The sequence below is a fragment of the Oncorhynchus masou genome, chromosome 30, assembly GCF_036934945.1.
Source record: "Oncorhynchus masou masou isolate Uvic2021 chromosome 30, UVic_Omas_1.1, whole genome shotgun sequence".
Lineage (NCBI taxonomy): Eukaryota > Metazoa > Chordata > Actinopteri > Salmoniformes > Salmonidae > Oncorhynchus > Oncorhynchus masou.
The window spans coordinates 46,956,304-46,973,870 of NC_088241.1; the positions used below are offsets into that span (position 1 = coordinate 46,956,304).

Here is a 17,567-nt window from a genome sequence, read left to right on the forward strand (position 1 = left end):
ATTCCTCCATACATAAAGACTCTGTTCACTGTTGTCATGTTGTGTTCTCAGGGGGATAAAGAAGCAGAGCTGGGCCTGCCCTTCTCTCCTCTGTGTGACCGAAAGTCAACCATGGTGGCCCAGTCTCAAATTGGTGAGTCAGTGTATACATACATACATAGATAGATACATAGATATATACATAGATAGATAGATAGATAGATAGATAGATAGATAGATAGATAGATAGATCTCAGTGGTTCTTTATGTCTCTCATTCCCTCAGGATTTATTGATTTCATCGTGGAGCCCACATTCACAGTCCTCTCAGACATGACAGAGAAGATTGTGACGCCACTGATCGACGAGGCGTCTCGTTCCGGCCTGGCTGGGTTCAGACGCTCCAGGTGACATTGTCAACACACTGACCTTATTCCACACACTCACACGCATGCATGCACACACACGCACTCACACATACTGTACACACACATTCCAAAATGTGATATATCAATTTCTTGAAATGTTTGTAAATTAACGTGAACACACATCTTGTGAAACAGATAGAGCTATTATTTGTTCATCTTACCATGACATGGGCTAGAGAGAAGACAACGGTTATTTTGTTTCAAAGATATTGCAAGGTAATTTTATTTTAGAGAGACAAATAATCATGTTTTGTGGCAAAACGTTATGTATCCAGAGGTAAATAAACGCTATGTATCCAGAGGTAAATAAACGCTATGTATCCAGAGGTAAATAAACGCTATGTATCCAGAGGTAAATAAACGCTATGTATCCAGAGGTAAATAAACGCTATGTATCCAGAGGTAAATAAACGCTATGTATCCAGAGGTAAATAAACGTTATGTATCCAGAGGTAAATAAACGTTATGTATCCAGAGGTAAATAAACGCTATGTATCCAGAGGTAAATAAACGCTATGTATCCAGAGGTAAATAAACGCTATGTATCCAGAGGTAAATAAAAGTTATGTATCCGGAGGTAAATAAACGCTATGTATCCAGAGGTAAATAAATGTTATACAGCAGAGCTCTAATAGAAAAGATATCCAGATTGGGTTTTAAACAGTTACGTGTAATAAATGATCAATTATCACATAAATAAATATAAAAATAATCTATTTGTTTCAACTGTATTGTGTCTATCACATAGCCGATATATTGTATCCAGAGGGTGAACAATGTGTGTTTTCTTTTTGGGACATTTAAGCAACTAGAATTTGTAACTGTCATGTAGGCTAAATGCATCATAATGCTCATTCTGTTAATGGGAGCTAACATGGCTGCCATATACTGTAATGTTGTAGCAAAGATTTTCATAACCAACCCAAGATAGACCCCAGCCTGTCGTTTCCAATGGGAGCAAATTAATCATAGTGGGCATAGAAAGGAGGTGGGCAGAGCCAAGCACAAGCTAGCTAGAGAGCCTATTGGCCGTTCTAGCATGTATTTGCATATTTCCATTAGGGAATGTATACTCTGTGAAGTGCACGTGTGGAATAACTAAATTCGCCCCTGCACTCCCTCTGAACAGTGCAACTTTTAGAAACTTTGCTGAAGGGTAAAGTCCACAAAACTTAGTCTACTGTTCGTAGCAGATTTTAGTTTTGGAAACAGAAAACTGTATTGAGATCAAATGTTTCATTGATGAGAAAATTAGCAGAATGTTGGCCAAAATCCATCTTGCTCCGTCTTCTCGCACAGCCACTGCCGGCCACTGGGTTTCTTCTCACCACCATATTTGGAAGTGAGTGGAAACACCAACCAGATGCTTCACATTTATACATCTGGTGAAATATCTGTCTCATTGTTCTATCTGTGGTTGTAGTGTTGTGTAAATGCATAATAATGCAGAAACCCCAATGTCCCAACTCTCATGAAACTCTAAACAGATGGTACTGAATGTAGCACATTTTGGTCAGAAACCGTGTTGGATATCATGTTTTGCAAAAAAAACCATTCTAAATCACATCTAAAGCAAACGTTTTAAAGCATGATAACAGCCATAACTCATACACACTGAAAGGGACCCATGTACATTTATTTCAGTTTTTTTTTTAAATTGCAAACTAAAAAATGTGTGTTTATTATGTTTTGGAATCAAACCCTTCATATTTACCCTGTGCATCACGTGTATTGATTGGTCTAGTGAGTGATGATGATATACTGCAGGTGAATCGTACTGATGTTATCCAGAGTGCAACCAAGCAGACAGATGTGAAGATGACATGCTCATCAAATGTCTTGGCGAATCTATAACATCATTTAAAATCTCATCCTTTATATGACTCCTAGGGAGATGAAATAAACATGGAGAAACATACATTGACACATCAGAGACTGGGCTGTTCTTCAGATACAGTGTGCATCCCAAATTCCACTCGATTCCCTACATACTGTGTAGTGCACTACTTTTGATCTGAGCCCCTATTGGCCCTGGTAAAAAGTATTGCACTATGTAGGGAATAAGGTGCTATTTGGGATGTGGACGCAGTGATGCTCTAAAAATAACAAGCCGGGGGTCCTCCAGTCGTCTGTCTAATGATAACTAAATGAAGCTGAACAACATGTCAGCTGGTATGAGTAATTATAATCTAATTTCCTGCCCGAGGCTCTATGGCTGTGTCTCCACTGACTGGTCTCTGTCACGTATGGCTGTGTGTGTGTGTGTGTGTGTGTGTGTGTGTGTGTGTGTGTGTGTGTGTGTGTGTGTGTGTGTGTGTGTGTGTGTGTGTGTGTGTGTGTGTGTGTGTGTGTGTGTGTGTGTGTGTGTGTGTGTGTGTGTGTGTGCGTGCGTGCGTGCGTGCGTGCGTGCGTGCGTGCGTGTGTGCGTGTGTGTGCGTGCGTGTGTGTAAGTGGCTGAAAATAATAAAATAAAATACTTCTCGTCATGCAAAGATACACTAGTAATCCTATGGCTGTACACATCAGCTGTAGTTTCCTGGAATGAATGACTCCTTTTCATCTCTTTTTTAGTCAGTCTGAGTGAGACACACTAAGAGTCAACAGACACAGACAGTGTTGTCAGTTAGAATAGAGTAAATGGTCTGGGATAATACGTCCATGGTGACTAGTTGACAGCCAGTGTCTGGTGGTTGAAGGGTACAGGCTGATTGTAGCACTTAGTAATCTCTCCATTCTCTTTATTCCCTTTATTCTGCTCTTTAATGGTCATCCATTATAGACCATGTTGCTGTAGTTTTTATCATGCAAACACTACATTGTGCCATTTATTCACACACTGATGAGCTTCATACTGAGTCCAGATCAGCTCTTAAAGGCCCAGTGCAGTCCAAAACATAATTTTGCTCTGTTTTATAGACACCAACGGCCAGTTTAATAGGTACACCTATCTGAAATGCCCAGGAGGGCTTCCGTTTCTGAGATACTGGATCTGGCGTGCCTGGCACCGATGATTTTACCACACTCAAAGTTGCTTAGGTCACTCGTTTGCCCGTTCTAATATTCAATCGAACAGTAACTGGATGCGATCCATTTTCGTGAATGTGTACCTAATAAACTGGCCACACTATGTTAAATTGTGAATATGATAATAATAGTCTTTTAGTGTAAGACCTGTTTGAAACGACAGCCTGAAATCTCTTCCTGTTTTTGTGGGATAGAGTTACGGCCCGCCTGATGACATTACCAGGCTGTTAATAGAGCAATAATTTGAGCCTTTATTTAACTAGGCATGTCAGTTAAGAACAAATTCTTAACTGGGCAGAATGACCTTGTCAGCTGAGGGATTTGATCCAGCAACCTTTTGGTTACGAGCCCAATGCTCTAACCACTAGGCTACCTGCTGCCCCAAAGAAAGAAAGCTCCAAAGCGCTCTGCCAATAAAAGCTAGTTTGAAGTTTTACCCTCCCCACTGAGACAACTCCCAGACAGTCATAACAAAATTCTTGCTTGAGAAATTGCTCTTAGCTAAGAAGCTACTTTTGATTGATTTTTTTACCATTTTAATTGAAAACAAAAACAGCTGCATTGGACCTTTAACATTATCACCAGTGTCCTTTGATGGGCCTGATACCAGGTCAGCTCTGAACATTTCCATAGGCTCTAAAGACATGAGGATCAGTTTTAACACGCGTGTTCAGCCGCACACCACTTCCACCGCACATGTGTAAATAACTCATATAATGACTTATATTTCTTTATGTGCCTCTTCTTTTCTACTGGATGCTTGTGTTATCGTTCTTACTAGATTTTTTATTTCATATTTGTTTATATTTCTTTTTAGTTGCTGTACTGAGAGGAGAGCTGGCAAGTAAGCATTTCATTGTACTTTGATTTGATTAGACAATAACACAAATGTTCTTTCACACTTGCTTGCACACACACACACACACACACACACACACACACACACACACACACACACACACACACACACACACACACACACACACACACACACACACACACACACACACACACACAGTCTTGTACAACTAACCTTGTGGGGACTCACAATTCAATCCCATTCAAAATCCTATTTTCCCAAACCCCTAACCCATATCCTTACTCTAACCCTAACCCTAACCTTGACCCTAACCTTAACTCGAAAACCCAACCTTAACCCTAACCCGGAAAAACATTTTCTATTGGCCGTGGAGGAAATGGCTGCCGTTTTACAAGCTCCTGACCAATTGTGCTGTTGTGTGTGTTTTTTTAAAGTTATTTGTAACTTATTTTGAACATAATGTTTCTGCCACCGTCTCTTATAACCGAAAAGAGCTTCTGGATATCAGAACAGTGAATCACCTCGTACTGGACGAAGATGTTTTGTTAACGAGTCGGACAGGAAGGATTTACTTCCTACACCGGACAGGGCACAAATCCCATTCGCATGAAGAACAAATGGAGATATAGGGAACGTAGGTCGCGGTGCAATGTTAGAATCCGACGGCGAGTGGGTAACCCGCCACTACCTTCCGTACTATTATCCAACGTACAATAATTGGATAAAACACTGGATGAGCTCTGATCAAGACTATCCGAACAAAGAGAAATTATAAACTATAATATCTTATGTTTCACCGAGTCGTGGATGAACAACGACATGGATAACATACAGCTGGCTGAGTTTTTGGTCCATCGGCAAGATAGAACAGCTGCCTCCGGTAAGACAAGGGGTGGAGGTCTGTGTCTATTTGTCAATAACAGCAGGTGCACAAAATCTAATATTAAGGACGTCTCTAGAATTTGCTTGCCTGACGTAAAATATCGCATGATAAGCTGTAGACCACACTATTTACCAAGAGACTTTTCATTAATATTTTTCATAGCTGTCTATTTACCACCACAAAATAATGCTGGCACTAAGACCGCACTCAACGAGCTGTATAAGACATAAGCAAACATAAGCTGTATATAGGCTTGCTACTGTTATTTTATTGTTGCTCTTTAGTTATTTGTTATTTTTGTAAATACTTCCTTAACACTTATTTTTCTTAAAACTGCATTGTTGGTTAAGGGCTTGTAAGTAAGCATTTCACTGTAAGGTCTACCTGTTGTATTCGGCACATGTGACAAATACAATTTGATTTGATTTGAAACCTAACCCTAATTCCTAAATCTAACCCTAAAACTAACCTAAGCTCCTAAACCTGACCCTAAACCTAATTCTAACACTAATTCTAACCTTAACCCTAAACCTCAGAGAAATAGTATTTGACCTTGTGGGGACCAACAAAATCTCCCGAGGTGGTCACATTTTTGTTTGTTTACTATTTTTGTGGGGACTTCTGGTCCCCTCAAGTATAGTTAAACACATCCACACACACACACAAATAGGCCTGACAACATCAGCTGGGATCAACAACTGTCCTGCTGTTACATCAACAAAGTCATGCATCATCATCAACAGAATAGAAGGATTATAAACATTACTTGGAACGCTCATCCATCCCTCCCTCCAACTTCCTCCTCACCCCTGATTTGTCTCTTTCTCCCTGTCTCTCTCTCTCTCTCTCTCTCTCTCTCTCTCTCTCTCACACACACTCTCTCTCTCTCCCTTCTCCGATGCATATCTGGATAAAGAGGCTTAAACACTTCCTCACTTTCTTTCTCTGTCATACACAAACAGTCATACACACACACACACGCGCGCAAACACACACACTAACACACACACATGCACATTAGTTGTAAAGTGGTTGTAATGACGTCATTCCAACCAGCTTTGCCCGCTAGACACACACTTGCAGATCGTGTTTGCAAACAGACACATCTGTCCACCTCCTCTTCTTACCCCAGCCTCTGCAACCCAGTCCATCTGTCTATTTTTATAATGCTCATTATACACACGCAGGGTGATTATAGTGGTACTAGAATCACTGGGCTGTAAACCCTCATTTCGTCAATGTCTCAAATTGAGGTTTTTCAGTTCAGACATCCATTAAGCATGGCTGTGATGTCCAATCACATGTTCAATATAATCCCTCTGTAGAATCTCAATAGATTCTCAGTAGTTCATTCCGCTGTTTGGTGTATGACAGGTCAGTCAGAGAAGTGTGCCACAGTGGTGGGTTCATTTCCCGCAGGGATCATATCCAATGTATGCAACCACTGTTCTGTGGTTTAAGTCACTGTGGAATCAAGTGTCTGCTGTGGCCATATTCCCAGTAGGTATGTACGGTGTGTGTTACAGGCCAGGTGAATGACATTCTTTGTCTCTCTTTGTATACAGTCTAAACAGTATTCCAGTGGGGGATGGGAAGCGGTCCAGTGTGATCAGCACAGGCTCAGAGGGCAGCGGAACACTCAACTGTTCCCCGGGAACCATCGACTATAAGGGCTTCAAGGCCACCTGGAACGAAGAGGTGCACCAGAACAGAGAGAAATGGAAGACCCAGGCTGCTAAAGGTACGCTGGGGCTAGGGCCCCTCAACCCCTCACAGGAAAGGGTCTGGCAGGGTTGGTGGGTTGGGGGAGTAGGGTATGAGACAGAATGAGGAGGATGAGAAGTGGAAGACATAGGAGGCAAAAGGTACAGAAGAGCCCCAGGCAGGGGAGGGCTTGTCAGGGTGGGTTTGGTCCTGGAACAAAGAGGTGCACCAGAACCGAGAGAAATGGAGACCCAGGAGGCTAATGGTGAAGCAAAACAAAAAAATAGGTGGGTTATGGGAATGATCAGTCCAAGAAGATCCAAGCAGCTAAGATATACATTAGACACCCTACGCAGGATAGGGATTGGTTGGGGGTTCAGTGGGTTAGGGAGTAGGTGGAGTAGGGCTCTTTCACACATACAAAATATGTTTTTGTTCTGACAGATCTGGAGGAGAAAACCAAAAGGGAAGCAGAGGAGAAGGCTTCGCAGGAGGAGACAGAGCCTGGAACAACAGAAGAGAAGGAAGAAAAGAAAGAGGGAGATGAGGAAGGTACACAAGCAGAGGGAGAGAAAAAGGAAGTGGTGGAGGAAGTGCCCAAAGAGGAGGAAGGGAATAAGGACCCAGGGGGGGCCGTCGGGACCACAACAACATCAGGACCGGGACCGGGGCTGAATCACTTGGACCCCAAGGAGCCTGAAACCAGCAGCACCAGCACAGAGAAAAACCAGGAAGTGCAAAACGGTACGTTTTAGTTTACAGTCAGTTACAGGCTCCTACAGATATGCTCTCCATTTATAATACATGGTTTAAAGAAGTTGTGAACAGCATCTACTTAAAGTGCCAAGTAGTGATTAGAATATGGTGGACTGTAAGTTTGAATCAGTTTGTCTGGTGGTCTTCTTGGTGCTCTCAAATTGCTATTGCTTCAGAAATGGTAGTGGAAGATTATGTCTTTGCTGAATCCTTGGCTGCTCTCCTGATGATTTTGTTGTAAAAGAGTGCCCTCTGCTGGTCAATTATGCATGTAAAATGAAACTGTTATCATATCCTCAGTGGTGTCAACATTTGTGACTACTATGAACATGTCAGTTCCTTATTCTCTTCAATAAGTCTGTGTTTTATATACTCAGTGACTATTTTGTTTAATCAGTGTTGTCTGTCTGGGGGATGTGTGAGGCATCTAGTGGACAGTGGTCTCTGGCTTGGTTTGTGCTGGGGCATTGTGATGGTTGATGACAGTGTTTTATTTGACTCCAGGGGAAGTCCCAGAGGACCTAGACTCGCCTGAGACTGACTCTGGCTCAGATGATGACAGTGAGAAAAACACCTCTGACGGTAAAACAGCATTTTCTTTCCCCTCAGGGAGAACCTTAGCTACGTTTCCACAATCAAATACACGTCTCCTCTTTTTAAAGCGAAGAGTAGAAAACAAGCAGTTTTCGGTTATGACAAGGCATGGAAAAATCACATTAAAACATTGTAGTTTCGTCCTGCAATTCGAGTTTCTATCCAGAAACAAAAATGATTTGACTCAAGGCGATGATGTGACAGCAACAGGACTGTGACTGACTCTCTTGTGGAAACATGTCTAATGTCACTCACACGCTCACTCACCCCTGCCGTCCTCCACCACCTCATCCCTCTCAAAGGCCACCTCTTTCTATCCTTTATTTCTGTTATCCCTTCCCCTGAGTCTGTCCTTCGCGTTACTATGGTGACCGTGTGTTCAATGATCATTATCTACAGTCTTGTTCCAGCCTGACAGGGACTTTGTCATTGTCCCTCTATACATAACATGTTCTTTTGTGATCAGACTTATCTCTGAAACTCAAAGCGATTCTTCCCAGCAAAAACAATCGCTCTCACTTAGCTGTTAACACCCTTTGACAACTGACTCTCAAAACCATCACCCCCAACCTCAGTTACGAAACTGACCATGTACAATTTTTGGGGTCATAATGTACCTACAGCTTTCCTGTCATTTCGACAGACCTCCACGAGCGTAGACGTTGCTGACGCCTGACAGATCTTGCAACACCTTGATAGGCATTTAAGTATCAGCAAACCACATCATATGTTATAGCAATTTGCCAGTCGATGTCAAAGCTGATAACGTGGCACGCAACCATTGGTTGTTGCGTCAGCCTCGCCTTAGCTGTGGATCACAGCCTATATTGTCATTAACCCTCCCCCTTCCCAGCATGCCATGCAGCGGTCCAGGAGACCAGGAAGTTGGAGCAGGAAGTTTTAAGTGTGCCATATGTCCTCTTCCCCTCCCACAGATACAGAAGAGGAGGATTCTGATGACAGTAACCATGACAGTTTACCTGCGTCTCTAGCGGCTGCAGCAGTGGTGGCTGCTCCTACGTCCAATCCAAACTAACTGCCCATTCAGTTCCCCAACAAAGACTTCATTTACCAGGGGGCACCTCTCTCTCTCTCTGTCTAATGTTCCAGATTGCCCTCTGCTGGATGTGTACTGCTTTTATTTTGGTGTATTCTTTTTTTTTTCAATACTACACTCTTAGAAAAAAAGGTGCTATTCAGATCCTAAAAGGGTTCTTTGGCTGTCCCCATAGGAGAACCCTTTAATAACCCTTTCTGATTCCAGGTGGAATGCTTTTGGTTCCAGGTAGAACCCCTTTCCACAGAGGGATCTACATGGAGCCCAAAAGGGTTCTACCCGGAACCAAAAAGGGTTCTTCTATCTATGGGGACAGCTGAAGAACCCTTTAGGAACCCTTTTTTTATAAGAGTGTAGTTCCACTTGTGTCTGTCTCTGATGGAATCCTTCTTTTCCGTCCACTTTTTTCTCCCAAATCAAAGTTGAACTTGCCGGTCCATGTGTTACCATGGTAAATGTGCTGGTTTCAAATTAGCACAAACATTGCGACCTTTGCCATTTCCTGAGCCATGATGGACCTATTGGCTCTTTCTTCCAACTGGAGAGGGGCAAGCACATGCACAGGCTGGTACATGAGAGGGTAAGGCTAAAGGACAGGACAGTGCTGCCCTGTGTTGCCCTGGCCTCCACACTAGCTAGGCCCTCCCAGAGGAGCTTTCAGTTTGCTCTGTGTATCTTCCTCTGCTCCTACTCATCACAGCAAAGTTCTGGTGGATGGAAGATTGGCCTGGTTTGCATTTGGACCATCAGACCTCTCTGTGTTTGTACAGGATGTGCATCTGTGTGTGTCGAGCAAAATGTAATCAACGGCGAATTTAAGAAGGGTGTTGAAAGATTGGTGACATAGAACTGTTTTTATTATTTCCACCAGTGTAATTAATTTTTCTTTAACTAGGCAAGTCAGTTAAGAACCAATTCTTATTTTCAATGGCAGCCTAGGAACAGTGGGGTAACTGCCTGTTCAGGGGCAGAATGACAGATTTGTACCTTGTCAGCTTGGGGATTTGAACTTGCAACCTTTCAGTTACTAGTCCAATGGTCTAACCACTAGGCTACCCTGCCGCCCCAATGAGTACATGTACATGAGTAAAGTACAACGACATTTGTCTTGTTTATATTGTATACATAAAAAATATAAGATAAACGATTGTTAGATTTGTTTTCGCTTTTCCATTTAATTTTGCAACTAGAAGGCACTTTCTAACTAGCACACATCACATAAAGTGAAATGCAGTCATGGTTACCCGTTAACGTACAATCTAAATATGAAATACGAAACGTATTGGCTTCATCATTGAAACGTCTTCTTAGAGAGAAATAACACATATTTAGTAATACTAAGAAACAATATTGTGTACGGTAATGTATATAAATATAATGATGTATTGTGTTGACCTATGATTCTCTAGCATTAGAATTCCCATATGTATATTGAAAATCTAAAGAAAAAAGTAACTATGTCCAGAGAACCATGATTGATTCATAAGTTGTCTCTAAATAGTATGTCATGTTATTATTTTTTTACAATGTACTGTAGGTGATTTATGTTTTCCACAGTGCAGGTTTGATTGATTTCCAAGCATCAAAACGTTATTGTGATGACATCATTCGACTGTTATTAAGCCAGGCACAACAACCATATTCATTTTACGGGGCGGGGGAAATCAATCGTTTATAACATGTTACAATGCCAAAATATACTACATATGTGTGCTTAGGTTTCGTTGCTTACTTTTCTCTCTAGTTCGTGGTATTTCTAGCTAGGGGAGTTTCCTGGTTGCCAGAGTATAATATGTATTTATTGTACATAACATTTCTATGTTATTTATGAATTATTGTGTATAGTTATCATTTTGAATGTCTTAATGTGGTCGACAGAGAGAAGTAACATTTCTAAGACTTCTGATGTACAGTGTCTCTGCTGAATCTCTGCTCCCCAATGACATGGATGAGCGGGTTAATGTTTCATTATTTCGAAGTAGTGTGAATTTGTCATTATGAGTTGGTTATTTGCGCTTTGCACTTCAACTCCAGGACTTTACTTTAAGACACTGCAGCTCAACACAATATCCTCATATCCTCAAGTCTTTCTTTATCAAATGCATTGGTGCATACAACGCATGAGAGTTTTCCAGCATGTGGATAAGAATTGGGTTGAGAGAGTCAGTTAATTCCCACTCAACGTTCAACTGTGATGTGAAAACTTTGTTGAACAAACGTGGAATCCGATTGATCCATCTTGATTTACAAATACATACATTTTCTACACAGCATGTAAATAGAATTTCATTTTTTTTGTGTTAATAAATTAATTTAACATTAACAGAATTATTATATCTCAAAAACAAAGTAAAACACAGAAAACGAAACAAACAGAACAAACTCTAGGTTACTACACGTAAGGAAATGTAGAAAGTAAAGAATCAAAATATTTAATGTTGTGTTCAAGAAGCAGACTTATAGTACATGTACAGTATTGACTGGGTCATCTTTGGGGTTTTCCAAAATGGCCTCCAGGTTCACTGTGTAGAAATTCCTGTTGCCTTGACCAAAGATAGAAAAACAACAGATATTATAGATATGCTAGAGTTCAAATAAAACTCAATCTACAAAAGGGTAAATACTTCTGTTTTAAGCTCCTCAAAATGATTTATTTTGCTCCAGAAGGAAGAATCTTTGCCTTAAAATAGATATGTCTTTACTGCTCACTTCAGTGTTGCCCTGTAGAACAGTCTATATGTCTCAATCTAGCTAGCTTGCAAGCTTTTGTGACATCTTTCAGCACAAGATCTTGTCAGTGTTGAGTGATTGTAAATACTCTGTGGCAGCTATCCCTTTCCATGATTTCTCCATGTTGTTTCTTGTGATACAAAGGGATAGGGTCTGTGTTACCTTTTTTTTTTGTTTTACCATTACATATATTTGTATCTGACCGCTACCCTGTGGTACTAGTTCTGTCATTCGAAATCGTACTTAGTCATGCCTGTTATCTGGACTGTGGAACAATGTCATAGTGAAGAATCCCTGGAGAACGTAAAAACATGCACAGACCCATTTTTATGGCCCCATTCTCACGCCTTCATTTACTATTTTATGACCTGCAATCTTTGTGAATTTGCTCCCTTTACTTCAACTCAAAACCAGCAATCTCATGCCTTCCTGAAACAGCATCATATATTGTCAGATATTTACATTTTGATCGGTCAGCATACTGTGTGTGAAGGGTTTAAATGGACATGTGTAAATGAGGATAAGCTGATAGGTGAGTATAGAATCTATAGATCATAGTTTTTTGTGAATTGGTGTGTGAGTGGGTATATGAAGTACAGTATGCTTGCTTCTATGTTCTATTGCTAGGGGTTAGTATAGGTTGATATCGAAGTATGACGTTATTGATAACAAGCTATTGCCAGTACAGTAAATTTGAGGCACACAGTTTAGTAGTGCCAGTATAGTAATTTCTGTGACCCCCACTTCCTCTATGACCAACTCATCAGCAAACCCTGGGATGAAATCACTACAGACGAAACCATGTTCATCTTGCTTTGTTTTTTTCTTCCGTTTTTCCCCCAACATTTATCCCCCTTATTTCATTTTTTTTTACTGTGTCGTGAAATACTAAATTTGCCCTGTCTGATTTTCTGCAGTATTGCACATTTTCACAATGAATTTGGTCAGATCTTTTTGTGGGTTGTAGTCACAGGAGGTTGGTGACACCTCAATTGGGGAGGACGGTCTCGTGGTAATGGCTGGAGCTGAATAAGTGGAATTGTATCAAATACATTAAACATGTGTTTGATTCCATTCCTTTTGCTCCGTTCTAGCCATTATTATGAGCCGTCCTACCCTCACCAGCCTCCACTGGTTGTAGTGGTATATAGAGGGAGTCTGAGAGAATAAATGAGGTAACCAAACATGCACTCTTCATGTGTGAAAAAGTTATTGCCGCCCCCCAGTTAATTTCACCCAATTAAATGGACAATTACAGTCAGCTGTTTGAGTCCTTCGGTTAACAACCAGCCCTGATTTGGGCCAGCACTGCCTAATATAAATCTGACTAACTTTGGTCCTTAACATCACAATGAATTTGTCAGAGCACAGGTTTTAGAGGCACATCATGCCACGATCAAAACAAATTCCTGAAGACCTCCAGAAAAACATTGTTGTTGATGCTTATCAGTCTGGAAAGGGTTACAAAGCCATTTCTAAGGCTATAGGGCTCCACCAAACCACAATCAGAGCCATATTGTCCAACAGGACAATGTTTGGGACAGTAGTTAATTTCCCAGGAGTGGCTGTCCTGCCAAAATCTCTCCAAAGAACTCTAGAAAAACATCCAGGGATATCTATCTCTCGCCTCGGCTAAGGTCAGTGTTTGTGATTCCACCATCAGAAATACACTGGGCAAAAAATGTGATTCATGGCAGAGTAGCAAAGTGGAAACCATTGCTCACTAAGAAGAACATGAATGCTCATCTCAAGTTTGCCAAAACATCGCCTGGATGATCCTCAAGAGTACTGGAACAATGTTCTATGAACAGATGAGTTAAAGGTAGAACTTTTTGTTTTGGCTGACATGGGCCCTGTTATGTCTGGCGAGAATCAAACACAGCATTCCACATTAAGAACCTCATACCAACGGGCAAGCATGGTGGTGGTAGTGTGATGCTTTGGGGATGCTTTGCTACATCATGACTTGGATGCATTGCCATCATTGAAGGAACCATTAATTATGTTATATTTATTTTATATTTTTCTACCCCTTTTTTTCTCCCCAACTTTGTGGTATCCAATTGGTAGTTACTGTCTTGTCCCATTGCTGCAACTCCCGTATGGACTCGGGAGAGGCGAAGGTTGAGAGCCGTGTGTCCTCTGAAACACGACCCTGCCAAGCCGCCCTGCTTCTTGACACAACACCCGCTTAACCCAGAAGCCAGCCGCACCAATGAGTTGGAGGACACACCGTATACTTGGCGACCATGTCAGCGTGCATTGTGCTCGGCCCGCCACAGGAGTCGCTAGTGCGCGATGGGACAAGAACATCCCTGCCGGCCAAACCCATTGAGATGTGGCAGGACCTGAAATTAGCAGTTTATGCTGGAAAACTCACAAATGTCACTGAGTTGAAGCCGTTCTGCATGGAGGAGTGGGACGAAATTCCTCCACTCACTGTGGGAGACTAATTGATAACTACAGAAAACGTTTGGTTGCAGTTATTGTAGATAAAGGTGGCATGACCAGTTATTGAGTATAAGGGGGCAATTACTGTTTCGCACGGGGGCATTGGGTGTTGAAACGTTCTTTAATAAATAAATATGTCTAAATGGTTTATCATTTGTTCACTCATGGTCCCTTTTATATAATATTAGGTTTTGGTTGAAGATCTGATAACTTTCAGTGTAAAAAATATGCAAAAATACAGAAAATCTGACAGGGAAAATACTTTTTTACAGCACTTACTTTATGTATTTGAAGCCATAACGATGTTTATTTTTTTTCTGTGAGTATTGCTTAAAGGGGTTTCATTTGGTAATCATCAAACCGGTTGTCCTCATGTTTTTTCCCACTTTTTTTGTCTTATTTTGTTTGAATTGAAGATTTTATTGATCACACACCAAGAACAAACTGTGCAGCAGGCCATGTGGTGGTGTTTGTTCCAACGCTACGTTAGTGCACTGTTGTGACAATAAATCTGAACTCAAAGGGCTCAGATCACGACTCAGTGTCTTCATTGTGTCCAGTTTAAAACTTTTTGTAAAACCTATTATGTAGTAAGCACACAAGATGTTTGTATTGTCAGTACTGTATGTGTGAGGTCTAACACCAGACTACCTATAACAGAATAACCCATAAAAGTACCCTACAATGGTTTACAAAATAACAGAATAAACAATAGATAGCACCACATCAGATCTGGGTTCAAATACATTTGTATTTCGTTATTTGTTATTTAACAAATTATTTGCTGTGTTTTTTTTGTATTTTCAAATAATGTGGACTGAATCAACTGCTTATATTGGAAATATTTGAAAGTATTTTCAAATAATTTCCTATAAATAGCCTCTTATTTTAAAGTATTTTCAATTACTTATTTCAAATACTATTTTCAAATGTCTGGAGTGTATTTGAGTCAGTGTTTTTAAGTATTTTCAAATACTTTCCAGGTGTATTTCCAAATACATTCCAGTTTTCGACTACTTGTCTTTCAAAAAAAACAAACTTGAAAGTAATTGAAATACCTTAAATAGTATTTTAACCCAGGTTTGCACCACATACACATATACTGTATCTGCATTTGAGGATAGAGATGTGACCATGTATAAAAAAATATATATAATAAATAAACAAAATAAAAACCTTGATGATGGTTTTTCCCTGACAACTGACATGGTGACCTTTTCTCTTGCAGACTTGTCAGGCTCGGAGGGCTATGACCTGATTCGCTACTACAAGAGACCCAGCTACTGTGCCAACTCTCACCTGGCACTACCCTCCAGAGAGAAAGAGAGGGAGAGAACCGAGGGCAGGCCCATCGACCCCAGGAGCAGAGTCAAGAAGCTTCAAAGCATCTCCCTGCGCTGGAGTAAGTGACATCACAAGAAGTGACCTCACAGGAAGAGACCTCACAGGAAGAGACCTCACAGGAAGCGACCTCACGGAAAATGACATCTGTAGACATTGCAACCCACGTTGTTCCCACTTAAACTTATACTGGTGACAAGGCAAAGCTGTACCTAGATTATTCACAATAGATTATTCAATAGATTATTCAATTATGATTTTATATATAGTAGTTAAAGAGGAACTGACAGTGTTTTAGACCCATTCAATCTTGTTAAAATATGTTTATCTACCCCCCCCCCCGGAAGACGTTTTCATGTTTGGGATTGATGTTGAGTCAGGTTTTTGTGAAAATTTGGGCAATTAATAGACTTCCCTGTGAATAAAAAATAATAAAAATGTGTCAGTCTTGTCCAGGCCCAGACTCTACACAGAGCTGTGAACCATAACCAATCTGAGCTACAGTCGGCCTATATGCAAATAAGCCATTGCCATATGAGGGGATTCGGTTCATGCCACCACATGCCCCGCCCCCCTGGGTGAACCAGGTTAGCATTGATTGCAATCTATTTGGAACCGGGCTGCCTCCCGGGCATGAGCCATGTGAAAACAAAAGTGACATAGGTTAACTAGAGTCGTGGCCCGCACAAAAATCGAATTAGCATAATAAAACAATCCTCGCAATCTGTCTGTTTAAGCTAGATAAAAAAAATTTTTTAGCATGGGCGCGGCTCAATCCACCACATCCACTGATGTTGGCCTTCCGCTACTGCGGTGGAGGGTGGCAGAGCTACAGTAGTGTTTATCAGACCAGGAGACATCCCGGAAATCTGTCTTTTCACGGAAACGTCTGCAGAGTACAAACGGTTTAGGCTAGAAACGAATGTACACCACTATGGAAAGCTGAGACACTCACAAAAATGATGGTGCCCACTGGGCAAAAACTTGCTGAATCAACGTTGTTTCCATGTTATTTCAGCAACAAAAATGCAATGTGTTGACGTTGAATCAATGTGGAAGACTGATTGGATTTGGAAAAAAGTAAATCAACATAAGGAAATTATGGCTTTTTTTCACCCAACTTTGAACCTAAATCCAACGACATGTTGAAATTCTTTGTGGATTTCACATTGAATTAAGGTTATTTGTAAATCAAAACTAGACCTGTGTTCTCTGTTTTGCTCTAAGACCCCCACAAGTTTCACGGGACTTGTTTGAAGTTGGTACCACAATGTGCCAACTTCTGTCTGTAGTGTCCGAACTGTTTGGGCTACCCCACCATTGAAAGCTAAGACTATCGCAAACACGTACAAGCCTCACAAGACAGGACTTAAGGGAACCCAGTTCAGAGCCAAAAAAATGAATGGAAGTCAATAGGGCATTTCCACATGAAAAAAATGAATCCTGAGCTCTCTTATATCTCTCAGATATAAGACAGACACTTCAAAACATATTTCCTTTTCATTTATCTGTCAATGCATCTCTATGGGCTAATAGCAATAAGGACCGGGGTTGCTACAAAACATGTGGTGAGCTGGCATTTGCCCCAGCACTTTTAAATTAGGTAGGGCAGCGCCCCACCACTTTTCATTTCACTTAATATTGACAAAATAGGCACAAAGTGCTGTTTTTTTGTTGTTGTTTTTACAGATTTTTGCTTCATGGTTTGTCTACTCATGCACAATTTGTCCTTCACGTTGGAGTGCTGCGTGCCTGTCTTGACCAATCAGATTCAAGAAAATTGCAAGGTCACGTGGGCCAG

The 17,567-nt window shown here is 41.0% G+C and overlaps 1 protein-coding gene across 3 annotated transcripts in view; it reads left to right on the forward strand.

Moving 5' to 3' along the window:
- The window catches only part of pde1ca (phosphodiesterase 1C, calmodulin-dependent a), a 183,024-nt gene extending 166,925 nt beyond the window's left edge, over positions 1 to 16,099 (forward strand). For 2 of the 3 annotated variants that reach the window (XM_064949150.1, XM_064949152.1), the window contains 6 exons: positions 52 to 133; positions 265 to 385; positions 6,699 to 6,874; positions 7,282 to 7,581; positions 8,098 to 8,175; positions 15,654 to 16,099. In XM_064949150.1, the coding sequence (XP_064805222.1) occupies positions 52 to 133; positions 265 to 385; positions 6,699 to 6,874; positions 7,282 to 7,581; positions 8,098 to 8,175; positions 15,654 to 15,835 (939 nt within the window). In that variant the 3' untranslated portion in view covers positions 15,836 to 16,099. Of the gene's footprint in view, positions 1 to 51; positions 134 to 264; positions 386 to 4,247; positions 4,275 to 6,698; positions 6,875 to 7,281; positions 7,582 to 8,097; positions 8,176 to 15,653 lie in introns of all 3 variants that reach the window. The other variant, XM_064949151.1, reaches the window with a different exon arrangement.
- Positions 16,100 to 17,567: the final 1,468 nt, after the last annotated feature.